Source organism: Euprymna scolopes, chromosome 7 (assembly GCF_053919585.1).
Source record: "Euprymna scolopes isolate OS-2025 chromosome 7, ASM5391958v1, whole genome shotgun sequence".
Classification (NCBI taxonomy): Eukaryota; Metazoa; Mollusca; class Cephalopoda; order Sepiida; family Sepiolidae; genus Euprymna; species Euprymna scolopes.
Genome location: NC_136488.1, coordinates 40,999,807 through 41,019,880, shown reverse-complemented (window position 1 = coordinate 41,019,880; position 20,074 = coordinate 40,999,807). Strand labels below are relative to the sequence as shown.

At 33.3% G+C, this 20,074-nt stretch overlaps 1 protein-coding gene across 1 annotated transcript in view; it reads left to right on the top strand.

Annotated features, from left to right (window-relative positions):
• The window catches only part of LOC145279692 (transmembrane 9 superfamily member 1-like), a 918,708-nt gene that overhangs the window by 360,566 nt on the left and 538,068 nt on the right, over positions 1-20,074 (top strand). Inside the window, exon 2 of the mRNA XM_080130972.1 lies at positions 17,887-17,976. Within this exon, the coding sequence (XP_079987098.1) occupies positions 17,887-17,976 (90 nt within the window). The remainder of the gene's footprint in view (positions 1-17,886; positions 17,977-20,074) is intronic.

Sequence of the window (20,074 nt, the reverse complement as noted above, 5' to 3'; positions counted from 1 at the left end):
CCTCTTCGGTCTCCGTCTCTCTCTCTCTGTCTTCCTCTTCGGTCTCCGTCTCTCTCTCTCTGTCTTCCTCTTCGGTCTCCGTCTCTCTCTCTCTGTCTTCCTCTTCGGTCTCCGTCTCTCTCTCTTCCTCTTCGGTCTCCGTCTCTCTCTCTCCCTCTCTCTCTTCCTCTTCGGTCTCCGTCTCTCTCACTTCCTCTTCAGTCTCCGTCTCTCTTTTTCCTTTTGGTTTCTCCTCTTTCCGTTTGGTTTCTCTTTTTTTTCCTTTTGGTTTCTCCCTTTGCCTTTTGGGTTCTGTCTGTCTGTCTGTCTGTCTGTTTCTCTCTCTCTCTCTCTCTCTCTCTCTCTCTCTCTCTCTCTCTCTCTCTCTATTCTTTGTTTCTCTCTGGTCTTTCTCTTTCACACTTTCTGAATTTTTGAGATGAGGATTGGTTATATGCATTATTCGGATTCATCGGACTACTGTTCTCATCTTGTGAGTTTTGCAATGTTTCAATCGATGTAACCTGTGGTCTTTAAGTATATCTTGTGGAACTAGAGAATGTTTTTGTCAAACTCTGGAATTTGGATGGAATTTCGAGTGGAACACTTTATTTACTTAATGGGGGTAGCATGCTTGTGTTCGATCAGCCATGACTCGATAGAGGTCCTAAGTAATTCGCAATTGTATTTTTTTGTCGCCCATACTGAGGATTGAACCTTCAGGAGAATATCACTTTTTACAATTGATTTATTTCAAGTATTCTAACCACGGATCCTTGCAGATAATTCTAGTACGAATTTTAGGAGCCTTAAATCTGTTTTGTTCCGCTCAAAATTTCGTCCAAATTCCCAAGTTTGACAGAAAGATTCTCGAATTCGACAAGATACACCTAAAGAAGGTCGGAGGTTACATCAAACAAAACGTTGTGAAAATCACACTAGTTGTAATCCGTTTTCCGCCAGATATTTGGCTGTTAAGGGGTCAAAGTTCAACGATTTGACCTTTGAGAACTCTACCAAACTCCTCCGACAATTTTGGATATAAACAATTGAAATTTTAGATATAGGTCCCTTGGATATGGATCTAACTTAATAACTTGATTTGAGCCCAAAACAAATGTTAAGGGGTCATAATAAGGGTCAAAGTTAAAAAAAAAAAAAAATTACCTCTGTGGTCTCTACCAAATTACTAAAGACAATTTCTGGTCTAAACATTTACAATTTTACATAAAGGGTATTCAGAGATAGGGCAAGCATTTTAATCGGCTGGGTCGAAAATTTGAGCTACCAATATATAAATGTATGTATGTATGTTTGCATGCCTGCCTAAAACCTTCGACCGACGCAACGGATTTTCACAAGATCAGTATCGTTTTTAAGCTCAACCCTTCAGACAACAAATACCGAAAAATTGGCCAAAAACATTAATATCTTCACCCTCAACTGGGCACTTTTCTACATGGAGGGGTCGCTTTTTTCACCAATATTTTCGAAAGTCATCCCCTCTTTTCGATTGTCTAGCCTTAATTTAAACCTATGTCACTTCCAGTTTGGTGGTAGTCGTAACAGCAAAGACGCAAGGTTTTGTCCCATTCTTTTCCTCCTCCACGGTATGGGTTCGAGCCTGCCTTCCTACTAATACTTTTTTCTTTTTTTTTTTTTTTTTTTGCTCAACACACACCTCCACACACTCGGGCAACACCGGGCACCCGTGCTAGTATATCTATAAAAGTGAAACTGTGTATGTGTACATTTTCCTACACAATAACTCCGTAAATTTTCAGTCTACAGACTCGAAATTTGATTGATATGCAGGGTATTGAGATTTGGGAAAATCTTTCTAATCGGTTTTCAGCCAGAAATTTGGCTGTTAAGGGGTCAAAGTTCAACGATTTGACCTTTGAGAACTCTACCAAACTCCTCCGACAATTTTGGGTATAAACAATTGAAATTTTAGATATAGGTTCCTTGGACATGGATCTAACTTTATTTGAGCCCAAAACAATAAATGTTAAGGGGTCATAATAGGGGTCAAAGTTAAAAAAATTTTTACTTCTGCGGTCTCTACCAAATTACTGAGACAATTTCTGGTGTAAACATTTGAAATTTTACATAAAGGGTATTCAGAGATAGGGCAAGCTTTTTAATCGGTTTGGGTCGAAAATTTGAGCTACTAATATATAAATGTATGTATGCATGTCTGCCTAAAACTTTTGACAGAGGCGACATATTTTTACAAGATCAGTATCGTTTTAAAGTTGGACCTTTCAGACGACAAATATCGAAAAATTGGCTAAAAACATTAATATCTTCATCTTCAACTGGGCACTTTTCTACCGGGTCGGGGATCACCTTTTTCGCCGATATTTTCGAAAGTCATCCTCTCCTTTCGATTGTCTAGCCTTAATTAAAACCTATATCACTTCCAGTTTGGTGGTAGTCGTAATAGCAAAGACGTTAGGTTTTCTTCCCGTTCTTTTCCTCCTTTGCAGTACGGGTTCGAGCCTGCCTTCCTACTACCATATTTTTTTTTTTTTTTTTTTTTTTTGCTCAACGTACACCTCCAAACACCCGAGCAACACCGGGCACCCATGCTAGTAACATATATTTAATAGATGAAAAAAATTATTTTATTTATATTTATAACTAACTTTATTGAAATGAGAGTATTTAACAGCTAATATGGTTCTTATTTTACATTTCTACTCCCTCTGTCCCTTTCTCCTCTTGTAATTTTAAGGTTTTTTTTTTTTTTTAAATGTTCTCGTCTCAGAGTGATGTTGTAAATATAAAAAAATATTATAATCATAAAATATCTCTATATTTTAACATTACATTTTGATGTGAACTTTTTACGTATTGCGGCCATTAAAAAAAAAAAAATTTTAATCTGTTATTTTTTAAATCTGTTTTTTTTTTTATTATTATTATTAATTTGCATATTTTGACCTCTCCGTTTTTATTTTAAAATTTTCTAATTTCTGTTATTGTTATTGATGTTCATCTCGTTATTTAAGAAAAGAAATTATAACTAGGTTCTAGAAACCGGATGATCTGACTGCTAACATAGTTTCTCATCTGGTATTTCTATCCCTCTCCTCTCCCTCCCTCTCTCTCTCTCTCTCTCTCTCTCTCTCTTTCTCCCTATTTTAATTTAAGGTATTAAGATATTTTTAAATTTTATCATTTCAAAGTGAATTTGCAAACGCAGGCAAATGTTATATTCATAAAGTTCCTTTATATCCGGCTTTGAACCGCTAGAACAACAAAGTGTATCTTGATTTTGATCTGCCGCTTCATCGTTTAGATAAATGATGTAAGATTTTATTAAATTTCCAACTCACAAAAGATTTCATTATTCTGATCATTAACTTTGAACTCGATTTAAAGATATAGATATTGTAACGATTGCTATTTCGGAGCGGACAAAAGGGAAAAGGTGGTGAATCGAGGAAGATGCTTCGGTACTTGTCCTGCAGAAGACCAGGGGGAGTGAGGGATTTCACAATCAGTAGAGTTGGATTACATTGAAATAGCATTGTAATCAAAAAATGCAAATCGACCTTTTCAGCCGGAAAGCTTAGTAGAATCCAAATGTTTAATTGCAATTTGATTTCTTACAAATACAGGAAATATATTGAGAATAAACAAAACTTCACCATGTTTGCACGTTTCCACATCCCTTCCAGCATGAATGATGTGTCCGTCGTTGGTGGAGTCTATGTTAATCTACAAATTATGTAGCTCACAATTTTAATTTAGCAAAGTCTACGAGCAGAAGTACCCGCTTTAATCTTAGATTTCTATGGTAGATGACAACGCTGATGAAAGGCCTTGATGGACATTTAAATAGATGAACTTTTCTAATCGTGGCCTTCTTTTTCTTCCTTTAAACACTTTGAAGATCCTTAATTTAATGAGTCCAGAATCTTATAATAAACTCTATTGTAAATTGAATTTACATAACGTAATTCATTTCTGTCATTTTACAATCAAGTAAAATTAATCTATTGATATAAATTAGAGTTTAATATTATTTTGTGGGGAATGAATTGAAAATCTAGAAATTGTTTAAATTTTGTGTAATCTTAGATACATTTTCTTGAATTGAGGTTTATGTAAATCGATCCAGACAATACATGAGTTGTGGTTTATGTAAATCGCTTCCGACAATGCATGAAACTACTTGATATAAGGAGCTAAAAAACCCTACTATTTCAAAGGTCAACAATTACCTAACGATAAGTGTCAGATTTCACTTTGTCAAAAACATTGCCCATGGAATGTGAGGACTTATGGACAAAATAAGAGAAACAAGACCTCTTAAAGTAAACGCAAGGTTTACTTTCTGCTCTCCTTGTTAAGTTTTGGGTTGAGATGCATGAAACCATATTCAGCCCTTTGCTTTTGTACTAAGCTATTTTTTTTTTTTTTACACAGTTATCACCACTTATTAAGGCCCGGAAGCCACTCAGGGATAAGGGTTATTGCAAGTACATTACGTTAGTGTGGAGATTTGATGAAGTGTTTACTTAAGGGGGCGGTTCATTAGGAATTTGTTAACATTGGACTTGAAGACATCCAAGTTGTAGTCCGGTGGGAAGCAGGCAGACGGAACAGAGTTCCACAGGCGTGCAGTTCTAAGAAAGAAGCTTTGTTCATAGAATCCACGTTTTGATTTAGGCACAGATATAGAGTGGGGGAAATTTTTCACAGTGGATTCAGCTAGACGGGTGTTTTTCGTGAAAGATTGGTGAGGGGGGGGACCAGAGATTGGAGTTCAGACGAGCACCTGCCATGGAAATAACGATAAAACAAGGATAGGCTCGCAACGTCTCTTCTGTGGGAGAGAGGTTGCAGGGTAGAGAAAAGGGCATCCCCCACTAAGCCACGAAGTCTATTTTCTACTCTGTCAAGGCAGGATAGGCTGTTTTTAGCAGCTCCTGCCCAGATATGGCAACAGTATTCCATCCTTTAAGCCCTTGCTGGATAAACACAAAAAAATAAACAAATTAATGAATAAGCAATTTATTTGAATAAATAATAAAAGGATATATGAAATATATTTTTTATATAATAATTATTTCAATAATTTTTATAAAACTTTATGTATGTTTTATCTTGCCACAACGAAAATCGAATTAATATTGTTTTTATTTACTACTAGCGAGGAGTACCCGGCGTTGCCCTGGTGTTTGTAGGTGTGTGTGAAAAAAAACAGGTGCCCGTGAAAAAAACAAAACAAAAACAAAGCCTTGACGACGCGCAGTTGGAAAATAGTAAAGTGTGAAAAAAACAAAACAGGTGCTCGTTTTTTATTGACGTGACGGCGATAGGTAATCAGCAGTCAGCATTTTATGTGGGACAATTTTTAATGAGGGCAATAAATCGGTTTGTTTGTTTTTAAAAGCCGGCTCCCCCGTCTGATATGACGAAGTCGACAAACGTTCACTGGCTCTGGGCCTGTTATTAGAGTCGAGTTTCGCTTTTTGTTTATATCGAAAACCGAATGTAACGCGTGCCGATGCGGGGAAAGTCAATAAAATTAAATAGACAGGCGAGCTCCGTGGTTAAGTGTAAGATATTACAATTTATAGATGATATAAAAAGTTTAAAGAAGTTGTGAACAGAATCTACTCCAATGAACGTTGCACTTGTATTTCTTTTACGTAAATACCTTAAACAAACCCGTCTAGCAGCAAAATATCGCCCCTTCACTATAAAATCTTATAATAAAAACATAATAACTATGATGCTAAAAAACTTTCTACTCTAATAACTTCTTTCTGCAGGACTTTGGAATTTCCTCCCTTCTTATGGTTCTCAGATTTACACCAATATGCAGAAATTTAAATGTGATATGAACAAACATCTTGTTGCCAAACTTCTCACTTTGTATTTCCCCTAAACGTACATTGTTTGGTGTGAATAACAGTTGGAAAAAAGTAAACTATTTGAAACATTTGCTTCTAGTAAAACATCAGTTTTAATTGTTATATTACAACTTATAATATGCTAAATATACTTAGTGAATCGAAAACAAAATATTCAAAGAAAAATCTTTCATTAATACATACAGCAAAGATATTATGAATAAGTTGGTAATGAAGAACACAACTTGGACACAGAAAAAAAGGGAAATATATTTTTTATTTACACAGATCTATCTAATCTATATATAAATTCGTATTCCTGTCTGTTTCTTTGTTTATTCACAATTTGATTAATATATACAAAAGGTTTCTTAGTTTAATCTTTCATTTATTTCTACATATACTATGATTCTTGCAAAATATACAATTAAGGGATCACATTTGCATTTTACATTAAGAAAAATCAATTTTACTAAATAGGGATATCTTACTTAATGTTTTTAGCGAAAGAATTGTTTTAAGTGTTTTATTTAAAATTGTCATTTAATAAACTTTAAACAACAATTATAGTGATAATATATTTAATTTATTTGGAATTATTATTTCTAACATGATCTTTTTTAAAAACTTTTTTCTTTTCTCGGAGCAAATAACTTTTTGCTCCTAGAAGCTTCTAAATATGTTTAGAAAAAAAAAAAAAAAAAAAAAACTCACCAAATAAAATAATTTGGTAATCTCAATAAATTTCTAGCTGGAAAAATAATTCCGTGCAGGTAGAAAAATGTTTGGTTTTTATTGTTTTTGTTTTATTTAAACAGTAAAAAAAAGAACACTTATTAAAAAACTGAAGATTTCATTTGTTTGTTTTTATTATTCTTTAAACGGCTATACAGAAGTAAATTTTTACGATATGACCCAGCATCGTTTAATCCCTAAAAAATAAAATGAAGATCTACTTTTTTTTTTTTTTTGGCCTAATACGTTTAAACAGCCTTTATAGATAATATTAAAGAAGAAATTTGAAAAAAACAATGTGACATTTTAGAGTGGGAGATCACTATTCTATATAAATTTAAGGTAAAATGAGCACCCACTTTTTGGCCACCAAGCGTTCAACGAGACATGTCACCTCTAGCATTTTTTCTAGTTTGGTGATTGAGGGAGTCTGGTGCAAAGCGTGACAAATACAATTTGTTTTTTTGTTGGTGGGGGTGGGATTACAATAACAATAAATTTAATTAATTTTTAAGAGATCATTCTATACTTTCACCTAACAATTTCATAAACAAAACAAACCTCAAAATATGACAAAGTCGATTTTTTTTGGGGGGGGGTACATTAGAAACATAAAATGATGAAAAATTTCATTTAATTGTTTTGGGAATTAATTTTAAGTTTAGATCTTCATTTTTCTTAAGAGTTAAACGACGCTGGGTCACGTAAAAAATTACTACAGAATCTTTCAATTAAAAACTGACAATTCTCTTGATCCGATGCCCTACAGCTAAGATCATGTTTAATGTTTCGTCATTAACCATATATTTTTGCTATCATGAGTGTCATGCTGATTTTGTGGTATAAAAATGGATTTCTGCATTTTAATTTTAAAACCAACAAAATGTCATCATATATAGTTTGACATCCCTTTCACGTGTATATGTTGGACAGCTTTTAGAAATTGACTTCCAAATTAACCTATCTCTGGCCAGGTCTTTACTTATCCCTCTGTCTCTCAATTTCCACCCACGTTTTCCTTAGCCTATCCCTGCCAATTGACTTTGCTCCATCATACGTTTTTATAGTTACGAGGGGCGTGCAATAAGTAGTGCCCCTGACCCACTTCCCATAGCAGTAGAGCAACGAAACAGTTATTAGTCTTTCTCTACATAGGAACCACCCAGAGTTATGCATTTCTCCCATCGTTTGATGCAGCTCTGGAGACCGTTTTTGTAGAACACCCCAGGTTGATCCTCCAACCACGACGTGACTTCAGAAATCAAGGCTGCATCATCTGGGAAACGCTTTCCTTTCAAAAACAACTTCATGGCTGGGAAGAGGTGAAAGTCAGAGGGTGTGATCTTGCCCCGCCTCTTGATTTTGATAGCTTCCCTTAATTTCCTCAAAAATGAAGCATAATAGGCTCCTGTAATTGTGGTACCCTTTGCCAGGAAATCTGTCATCACTACTCCGTCCTGGTCCCAGAGGACTATGAGCATAACCTTGCCAGTGGAGGGCTGCACCCTTGCCTTCTTTAAAGGTGGTGAGTCCAAGTGCTTCCACTGCATTGACTGGGCTTTGGTCTCTGGATCATAATGATGGACCCAGGTTTCAACCTGTGTAATCAGTCTTTTGAAAAACTTTGACTCATCTTCTTGGCACATCTTCAAATTCATCCTCGAGCACTCGATGCATTCTCGCTTCTGGAATGGTGTGAGCAACCTGGGAGTCCATCTGGCAGACACCTTATGCATATGCAAATAGTCATGAATGATAGTTTCCACATACCCTGTACTAATCTTGACATCTAGGGCTATTTAGCGAATAGTAATGCACCGATCTTCAAAAATGGTAGCCTCAACTTGACGGACAGATGCCTCATCAATGGCAGAAGGGGAGCTGTTTCCACAGACTTCTGGCCATGTTTGAATTCACAATGCCAGCGTTTTACAAGGTCATATGATGGGGCATTATCACCAGAAGTTTCTTTCATTTCATCAAAAGTCTCCTGTGGTGTGCGTCCTTTCAAATACAAAAACTGGATCACTGCTCGACATTCAACAGGCTCCATTTCACACCTGACTCAGTTCAAACACCTGTAAAACAGAAACCACAATTAGTTCAGAGCTGTAATTTGCCACATAACCCGTAGAGATATATAAATCATTACACCTGCAAAATTTCAGCTAGATCAGATAACTGGAAGTGGGTCAAGGGCATTACTTATTGCATGCCCTTCATATCGTGTTAAGATAGGATAGAAAAAAACTTACTTATCGTATTACTTATTTAAAAAAAAATGATGCGTGCGGGACGTGAACTCGCAAAAAATAATGTTATCAATCAGACTATCGATATCATCACGTCACAAATCTATTTAAAACCGAAAGTTAAAAACTGGCGTTCACGCATGCGCAATCAACAAACTGCGTCGAAACCAAAATTTTTACATAAAACAAAACATTTCTACACGAAATAATTGAGGAATTTTTCTAATTTTTTTTATATCATTTGTCCGATAGATCGCTCTTTCTAACGATAACAGGCCTATGCCGTAAAGATGCGGCTAATAGAAGTTTTTAGTGGACATATGAACATATACACTCACAGACCTTTGAGATTTATTTAATAGAAGAATATAGAAAACATTTTGTGTATTTCTCTCTCACTGCAAGAACTTAGCAGGATCGGAAAGTGGGATTGAGAAATTAGTGCTCCCGAGGAGGGGCACTCTGACCTGCCAAAAATTTCTGGGCAGCCCCGTCTGCATTCTTCAATGAGGGCCCCTCAAGCGATTAGCAATAAACTAACTCTTTCTCAAAGAAGGCAAAACCTGAGAGAGTGGACCTCCTAGAAATGCGCAGAACTAAACTCTCGCCGCAAAATCAATAGGGACCGGATCATCACAGGAATAGTCTAATCTCTGCTGATTTGGGGGGCCCAGGATAAAAATCCCTATAGGAAAAGATAGCCATTTGTTTCTCTGCTGTTAAAAGTGAAAGTACAAAAAAACAAACATTCACTGCAAGTTGGAATAGCGGCTCCTATGTTGACTGTGAAACTATTACAAAACCCTGATCTCTCTCTTTATTTATCTTGTATTAAATGAAAACAAAATGAGTTCTCCACCTCTTGATGTTCAAGTGTAGCAATACTTGATAAAAGTATTTCCCATTGCTTTTTGAAAACCTATGTACGCCGCCCCCATCTTCCTTCTCCTCCTCCTCTCCATCGCTGTGTATCTTGTTCTAATGTGTCATCATTTCAGTGAATGTGGGAAAAGGCTAATTGTTTTCTCCTTAACACTTGTAAGAATTTCTTGGAGCCTCTGTTGATTCTGCGCCTCTCCTCCCCTCCCCTTTCTCTGTTTCCATTCTCTCCCCCTTCCTCGTCTCAGATGTTGTCCTTCTTGTTGAGTTCCTTGCGGTTTTGAGTGCATTTAAATAACCTCATTTCCTCAGACCATGGAAAATAGAAAGGAACACAACTGCAAAAGACATCAAAATAAAAAGGAAAGACGAATTTACTGCACTGTTTTTTTGTTGTTTTTTTTTTTTTTTTTCTAATAAACAAATGAAAATGAATATTCAAAGCAAGCGTTTCTGGGTTCAATCCCTGTGTGAGGATTTTACTTGAAAAGTATTTTTTTCTACTATTTAAAAATATTTTCTTAAACTTTTATTTTTTTCTAACTAAGTAGGGTGTTTTTGATTGCCTCGGTGGATGCCAACCCAAACTATGGATTCTCTCATGCTGAGTTCAAATCCTATCAGATTTTTTAGAATTGAGACCTCAATTCTCGTCAGATTTTACTAATTAGTCATTTATCAAGGCCAAATCACATTCAAGGATAGGAGTTAATGAGATGGAATTATTGTCAGAAGATGAAGAATATTACGAGAAGATTGAAAATTATTAATGAACTTAACTAAGCTTGCGTACTTATAGAGACAGTTTATGATAAATAGTTGTTGACATTAGATGATCATGTTGTAATCTGCAGGGAAGCAGTTCCATGATAATGTGTTCCACAAGTGGGATGTTCGTGTAAAGAGTTTTTATTCCTAGAAATTTTGTCTAGCTTTAGGTATATAGATGAAGGAACAAAACTTATAGTTGTATAAATTACACAGTATTTTTTCATCAGTATACGAGTTTTTATTCATTACTAGTAGTTCTGCAAAATAGCATAAGAAATGCTGTATGTGCTGTCTGTGAAAGATTTGTTTAAGAAGTGTTGGTTTAATTTGTTATTGAAACTGTAGACGTAGAGAAAAATCAAGATCACTTTATTATATAGATGATGTTGAGCCTGGTTATATGAGTGACTATTTCAGAATACTAGTTGTACTTGTAAACAAGCTCTTCACCTCTTGTATAATTAGGTATTATTCTTGCTAGGAGTGTGATCAGTGACCGGGTAGACCCCTGCTGTCATGGGTTTTTGGTTCATTCCTCTTGCTCCTTTAAAAATGAGCTTGAGCATCAGTCTAATTAGGCCTAGAAAGGAGCTTTACTTAACTATGGTTAAACTAGCATATCAAGTAGTTTATCATTAAATACTCCCCAAATGGTTGATCTGATATAAAATAGAAAAAAAATCTTAATATGTAAAAATATTAAAATGATAACAAAATGATTATCTTTTTGTCGATTTAGAATAAATTGATGAAAATTTATGTGAAAAAAATTAATCAAAGACTGGTTTATATTGGAATTGCCATTTCTGTTTTATTTTTCACTTCTTTTTAATTCAGTTTAAAAATGTCTACAAAAATCACCACTAGTCTGATACTTCTTACATCACTCTTGTCGTCTCCTCCTCCTCCTCCTCCTCCTCCTCCAGCGCCTTCATTAATAAGCTTTCAACTAAAATAATTACCTTCATTTATTGTTATATATTTCTGTTTCTTTTCTTTTCCACGTAGATATAAGATAACATTTGTTCCTTCTTCATTTTAAGAATCAAAAATATTGTTTTGCTTTCAATCTCATCATAAGAAAATCCTTGGATTTTCTCTCTTGAAACATTTGACCTTCTTAGACTCTTATTTTTCCCCACTCGTCAAATAAATGAATGCCGTGTGCACATTCTTCATCAATCATATCAAAATTTAAAACCATATTTCATTATTGGTATTTATTTTGTTTATCTTTGTTGTTTTTTTCAGTTCTATGTAAATTGGTTTTTTTTTTTAATATATATAATTTGGTTTTTATTTTTCGCTGTTTCTATCAAACGTATTTCATTAAGTTTAATGAGACCTGAATGATTTTTGTCTAATTATTTGTCTGATCCAATTCCAATCTGAGAAATAATGCTTTTTTCTCTAGAACTGATTACTTGCATACAAGACACATTTTTCATTCATAGAAGTAATATTATGTTAGTAAAAGCATTTTTTGGCTGTAAATTTAAATTGCTGAACCTGCAGCTTTAATATAATGCATCTAAAATAAAATATGTCTCTATTTGTGAATCAGTTTGTTATCCATAAGTTTAAAATAGTATTTTCATTTGTCTGTCACACTTAATTTTGAAATGGTATTTTCTTTGGTCAATCATACCTAATTTTGAATTAGTATTTTCTTTGTTTTGCCGCGTTTAATTTTGAAATAGTATTTTCTTTGGTCTGTCGCACCTAATTATGAAATGGCATTTTCATTGGTCTGCCGCACCTAAGTTTGAAATATTTCTTTTTTTGTCATACCGAATTGCGAAGTAGAATTTTATTTGGTCTAAAACAACTAAATTTGAAATATAATTTTCTTTAGTCTGCCATGTCTAAGTTTGATATCGTAGTCGAGTTCAAGAAGGTAGAAAGTGAACATTGCGTTTACATTTGACAACCTCGCTTTCCTTATTTTGTCCTTCAGTCCTCGCATTCAATTAACGATGTTTTTATGATGGAGAAAGAATTGCTGTTTTCTGGATCAAAATCTATCCGTATAATACTTGCCATTAACTAGTATTTAACTTTGAAGTATTTATTTATTTTTTTTATTTTTTTATTTTTTTTTAGTTCCTTTCATCAAATGGTTACGTGCCTTATCTGGAGTGATTTCAGTAAAAATAAATGAATAAAAATATTTTATTCTGTCACCCCTTAGTTTGAAATAGTATTTTCTTTTGTGTGTCACACTTAATTTTGAAATAACATTATCTTTGGTCTGTCATGCATAAGTTTGAAATAACATTATCATGGCTAAATTTACAGATTGAATTGATGCATCTTTGTAATCATTCTTGTTTTGTACTTTGATAATTCCACTGTCTTCTTAAAAGTCTCTTTCCTCTTCTTAAAGTAAAGTTCTTTCTTTCAATTTTACATCCTAATAGCATATCCTTAATAATCTTGCCAAATCCTTTGCTTAAAAATCTCGCTATACCTTCTAGCTTTCCTTCATTTAGTCGGCCATTTTGTTTTTATTTTGTTTTTATCTCCATCTTGTCGATGTTTCTCAGCTTCTTTGATCTTCTTTATCTCGGACTTGTCGTATTTCTCATCCTCTTCAGCATAAGGACCAACAGTTAAGTTGGCCATCAATTATTTTCTTGAAAACAAACAAAAAAAACTTTCTTTTTCATATCAACTTCTCCTGTTATCCTTTTGCATTTCAGACCGAATCAACTGTGGATTTTTCTCTTATCATTTAGTCCAAAATAAAAACACTAAAACAAAAAATTATCTCAAAAAGAAAACGACTTTTCGCATTGATAAATCTGAATGAATTTCTGTTTCTATATCTTTGTCCATACCCCGAAATATTTCTTGAAAATAAATCAGCTACTTGTGTCTAGAGATAATAAATCTGTTTTTGTCAATTATCTTATTGAACAAATCCTTTTGTGTAACGGCTTACATCCATGAATTATGTAGGTATTTCGTATCAATAACTGAATAAGTGTGTGTGTGTGTGTGTGTGTGTGTGTGTGTGTGTGTGTGTGTGTGTGTGTGTGTGCATTTAAAACTTTCCTGTGTATATGTAAATTTATATAAACCGATATATTTCTGTTGTCTATCACGTGTGTGCATTTAAATATGTGTAATTTCTGCATTGCATTATATATATTTTGATATCTACGAATACATAAGAAACAAATATATCCAAAATAGATATGTACTTATCCATGAGCTATGAATTCAAACTTAAGTTTCAGGCAATTCATTATATATTTCTTACTTTAACTGATTTTCTTAAGGTCCCATTATGAAGTTATTTTCATTTCTAAAAAAAAAAAAAAAATAGATTAACTAAATAAACAATTCTTTTTATTTAACTAAAACAAACTCTTTCCCAGGATGAGCAAAATTAATTTTCCAAATATAATTTTGCACCACTTTTATATTCTCTTACGAAGGTTAAAATCAAGATATCATACTACTGAACATTGTGTCTAGAATCCTCGTTTTAATTTCCATCAAAATCTATTACATGATATTGATTCAAGAAAGTGTCTAAATTTTAGGCCTTAAGCTTATGGAGGCTTAAGAAAAGATTAAAATTCAGGGAATTTTGTTTAATTGGTATCTAAGGACTATAAATCAAATTTAGTGCAAATTGAAATAATTGAATTTTATGGGTGGTTCTTTTCATATTAAGCACCATAAAAAGCCTTCAGAATACTTCAAAGATACTGAAGAATATTTATTGAGGTCTTATTAATATTTATTGTTAAAATTTCACATAAATGGGAGATTTGTGAATTCTCACGAAGGACGTTCATTTTGGGATTTTTAAATAAAACTAAATTTAGCTAAATATAGCCCATATTTTAACCACTCACGCATAGCAGCTATATTCCAAAATTCATAATGATCACTTAATTAATTTAGGAATTAATCCTATACATATAGAAATATGTATAAAGATATACACATACCTAACTTTATATAAATGGATATACATAGCTTTTAAATGTTGTCTTTACTAGGTTATATTATTTGACATAAGCAGATATCAAGTTAAGGTTATAAGACTGAAGTCCATTCTGATCTCTTCTCCATTTTTGTGGTTGTTTTACATATTTTATGAAAGTGATTGATTGGAATCTTTGTTTCTGTGAGAAATTACTTCTATCATATTTGTAATCTTTTGTGACCTTTAGAGTTAATTTAGGTCAATTTTACATGCTAAGTATGGTTGAAATTCACTCGGTAGTTTCAAGCAAACATATACTTATAGTTTTTTTTTTTTTTTTTTTACATGGGGGTAACCACTTATCAAGGCCCGAAGGCCACTCAGGGATAAGGGTTATTGCGTGTACAGTAATCAATGAGATAGTATTGTAGTAATCATTAGTATTGGGGGTTTTGATAGAGTGTCTTAGTTAAGGAGGCAGTTTGTCATGAGTTTTTTTATGTTGGACTTGAAGACGTCCAAGTTGTAGTCAGGTGGGAAACAGGCAAGTGGCAGAGAGTTCCACTGGCGTGCAGTTCTAAGAAAGAAGCTTTGCTCATGGAATCTACATTTGGATTTAGGCACAGATAAAGAGTGGGGAAAATTATTGACAGTAGTTTCAGCCAGACGGGTGTTTCTCGTGAAAGATTGGCAAGGGGGGACAAGGGATTGGAGCTCAGACGAGAACCTGCCATGGAAATAATGATAAAACAAAGACAGGCTCGCAACGTCTCTTCTGTGGGAGAGAGGTTGCAGGGTAGAGAAAAGGGCATCCCCCACTAAACCACGAAGTCTATTTTGTACTCTGTCAAGGCAGGATAAGCTGTTTTTAGCAGCTCCTGCCCAGATGTGGCAGCAGTACTCCATCCTTGGACGTACTTGGCTTTTATACAGATAGAGAATTGCATCAGTAGTGAGATATCTTCTGGAGCGGTAGAAGGATCCCACCATTTTCCCAGCGTCCCTGGCAACAGATTTGATGTACGTATTCCATTTCAGATCAGGAGTAAAGGTCAAACCCAGAAGCTTCTCAAAACATTATTATTAGTAAGATCCATGGAAAATTCCACATTTGTTTCTTCAGTGAAAGTAAATATTTCAAAAGGTCCTTATACTATAAAATATAAGAATTTTAAATGATTACTTTATTTCAAAGCATGCTTAAATAAAGTATTCATTATTACATTTATTTTGAACTTGGTTGTAAAATATATTTGGCTATTTTATACTTTAAGAGAAAAAATACTACTAAAATTATTTTGGATTGTGAAAAATAAATTTTTAGAACCCCAAATAATTTTAATAGCATTTCTCTCCTAAATCATAAAATAGCAAATATGTATTCTACGAGCAGTGTTACCTAGCATTGTTCGGCAAAAAAAGTTTCTATCTGTCTCTCTATATTTTTCTCTTTCTCGCCTTCATTGGTTTCTCTCTCCCTCTCTCCAACTTTTATTTATTCTCTACCCATCCCATTCCTCTCTCTGGACATACACACACTTGTACATAGGCAACTCGTTTTATAAATTCCTTGAGGAATGAATTGGTATAGGAAAATTGACTCCTTGATTAAAAAATCAGAGGAACTTCCTTCCAGTTAGTATATAATCTATCTAGAAAACTACCAATGTCCTCTGACGAAATCTGTGTCAGTTTAGGGTAAAAGAATGCATATATTTTCTAAATTTAGATATTATTTATCTGAGATCATGCTGATCAAAAAAAAAATGCCGGCTTTGTGGGTCTTTACGTTACTGAATTTTTTAGATGAGGATTAATTATTCATATTAATTAGATTCTTTGGATTACTGTTCTCATCTGTTGTTATATTTCCACAACATTTCGATTGATGAATAAATTTGACAAGTTCAACAGGATACACCTAAAGAAGGGTGGAGGTTACATTAACTAATCAAAATAATGGAAATCTGTTGGTCTTTGTTTTGCCGTTTTTTGGCATGCACACAGCAACTACCTTTAATATTATTTATAAATTAAATGGGAAATAATTTTCAGAGCTTGAATAAACTTTCGTTTTTAAAGAGAACTGGTGTCTGGTAATAATAATTGAAAATAAATTAAATATAATATGAATTAAATAAGTCAACTTAAATATTTTTAAATTGAACAATTAAAACAATTATATTGCAACAACCGATTAATAACATGGAGCTAGTTATTAAAATAGATTTTCTTTAATGTAATATGCAAATAAGGTTGCTTCTGGATATAGATTTCCTTTGAATAAATGGTATGAAATGATATGAACGTGCGTAAACGTTCGTTTTTAATATGAAAATGAATTGGGGAAATAGTGTAACAAAAGGTACACCATTTTGTACATATTAATCAAATTATGAACAAATAGAAAAACAACTATATTATAATATAAATATATATATATGTGTGTTTGTGTGTATAACCATTTATACAACATTGCAGTGTCCAATTGTGGGCATGAAAATGGCTTGGAAGCCTAATACTTCTACAGGTAAAGTGCATGAGACTACTGGCTTCTGATTGTGTATACTTATGTTCTTCAACTGTTTGTTCTTAGCATAATTGCCTTCTGTCATGGGATTGCATATGGGTGAGAAGACAAGTCCTCACAGACAGGCTTTGCCATCGCCATTAAACCCTCTGTATCGCTTTATTGCACGTCAATATTTTTTTTAATTTTGAAATTACTATGAAATACAGAAAATAGAAAAATTTGCATAACTTTCAAAATATTTGTTCAAATTCCACAAAAATCAGGGAAATAAGGCACGTTGTTATGCTCTTCCAGTGTACCAAATTTCACTTCTCTGTATTTCATAGCATTTTTAAAATTAAAAAAAATATTGACCTGCAATAAAGCGATACACAGGGTTTAGGTCAATATGAAATGTTCCTGCGATGTCCAACATCTTCTGTAGATCATGCCTTAAGGTGGAATGTTGTAGTGGCCCTGTTTTCGAAATTATCATGGATCATTTCGAAACCGTCGTTTCCAAGTCTTCCACATTCATGTTTAGAACCATAGGATGGTTTTTGACGATATCCTTAAAATGTCTCTTTAGTTTGTTGCAGATGTTTACCATGCGGCAGCAGTGGAGAACCTATCAACTTCATACCTACAGCTGTGTGTGTATGTATATATATATGTATATATATATATATATATATATATATATATATATATATATATATATATATACACACACACATGTATATAATGTTATAAATTTAAATAATCTCGATATTCATTTAATTTTGCTATACAAATGTATTTGAAAGTATGTAGAGCCCTTTATATGTCAGATCTACTGTCTTGATTTGACTCGATTCTGATTTTGAAAAGTTAATTTTTGTTATATATAGTGGATATGTGTAAAATTCTTTTAACATTGCCTTTGTTTTTATTCTATTGCAGGTTGTTTTGTATGTAAATAAGGTTGGTCCTTATTTCAACCCTCATGAAACTTATCATTATTACCAACTGCCCGTGTGCAGGCCGACAAAGGTAAGTTTATCATTTTCATTTTCCTTACTAGGTTAATTAAATAGTTGTATCAACGATCCTTTCTAATATCATGAATTTGCATTACAACATATTTATTAAAAGAAATACAAATTTCACACTAAAAATGTTTAATCTTTAAAAAAAATAAGTCATCTGACCAATTCCTTAACAATATTTTTCACTTTTTTCAGATTACTTCAGTTAGTTCTCAGAAATTAAGTGGTTCCTTCTTGGGGATAACACTTGATTTCCTTATGAGATGTATAAATACTTTAGTGTTTTTTTTTTAAAGATTTTTATTACTTCTCAGAACTTGAGTTTTTAAATCAGTAAAGAATATTACATTCCTTTTCACCAATTGATTATATAACTACGTTATAGTTTTACTTTTTTTTGCGGTCGTTTTTGGTTTGATTAGATACTAGGTTAAGAATTTATTTGGTCTGTTGGAGTATCCAGTTTCATCTTGTTACTTTAGATTTCATGGCCAGAATGTACAACATTCCTCGTATGAACCAGTGTATAGCCATGCTGATTGGATATATTTGGGCTTTAAATACTGTCATATTTAGTATTTGTTCTGAGTTTACTTGTAGGCTGAATTATCCTCATGGCAGGCTATCTTGACAAACTCCTGTACAGAGAGACCGAAGATAATCGAGAATCGTGTTTAGTAGGCATTCAAATTCTCTTCTTTCTCTATTATTCTTTTTTTTACATTTTACTTGTAAAGTTTCAGAAATTAAGTGGTCTCTTCCCGGGATCAACACAGGATCTCTATATGAAATAAATAACCAAGTGTTCAACTTAAGTTCGTTTTTACTTCATAAACATGAAGTTATTAAAAAACTGAAGAGCTATACTTTTCTTCTCCCCAATTGACCAGTTAACTGTGTCATTGCAAATATTCTTGTGCTGTCTTGGCCGAATTTTTAATATTCGTTCATAGTTTACTTATAGAACAAAATATCCTTCCTTATGTCAGACACATTAGAATGGTGTCTAGTAGTCATTTAAACTTTCCTTCATACGTATGTGTGTATATATTAAAGCAGCCTTTTTTTTTTGTCTAAATATATTCAAATGGTTTTACTGCTAAATCTATATTTCTATAAAAGTGAAATTGTCTCTGTGTGTGTCTGTGTACATTTCTCCACCAAACTACTCTGTCAATTTTCAGTCTACAGACTCGAGATTCGGCATAGAGGGTATTGAGATTTGGCAAAATCCTTTTAATCGGTTTTCAGCCAGACATTTGGCTGTCAAGGAGTCAAAGCTCAACGATTTGACCTTTGAAAACTGTACCAAACTCCTCCGTCAATTTTGGATCTGAACAATTGAAATTTTAAATGTAGGTTATTTGGACATAGCTCAAACTTTTTAATTTGATTTGAGCCGAAAACAAATATTAAGGGGTCAAAATTGGGATCAAAGTTTTAAAAATGTTACCTCTCAGCCAATTTTTGGCCTTAACATTTGAAATTTTACATAAAGTGTAATCAGACATAGGGCAAGCTTTTTAATCGGTTTTTGGCCGAAAATCTGGCTGCTAAGAGGTCAGAGTTCAAAAGATTTGACCTTTTCAGTCTCTAGCAAACTATTCAGCTAATTTTGGGTTTAAACATTTGAAATTTTACATAAAAGGTATTCAGACATACAGCAAGCTTTTAAATCAGTTTTTGGACGAAAATTTGGCTGCCAAGAGGTCACAGTTGAAAGATTTGACCTTTGCAGGCTCTACCAAACTCCTCCGCCAATTTTGAGTTTAAACATTTGAAATTTTAGATGTAGGTTATCTGGATATGAGTCAAACTTTTTAATATATATATATATATATATATATATATATATATAATATTTTGATTGCAGAAATTCCCTCTGGACTAACGTACTGTAGGTGTATAACAATGGATGCCACATAAAATTCAATACATCTATCCTAATAGCCAGTATCTTATGTAGCTTACAACTACCATTTCTGCCACATTCACTCATGATAATAAAATGTTACATTACGTCTTATGAGCAACACCATCAAAATCACCTTATCTACAGAGGAAGAAGTTCCTATTTTTCTCTCTCAATATTCAGTGCTACC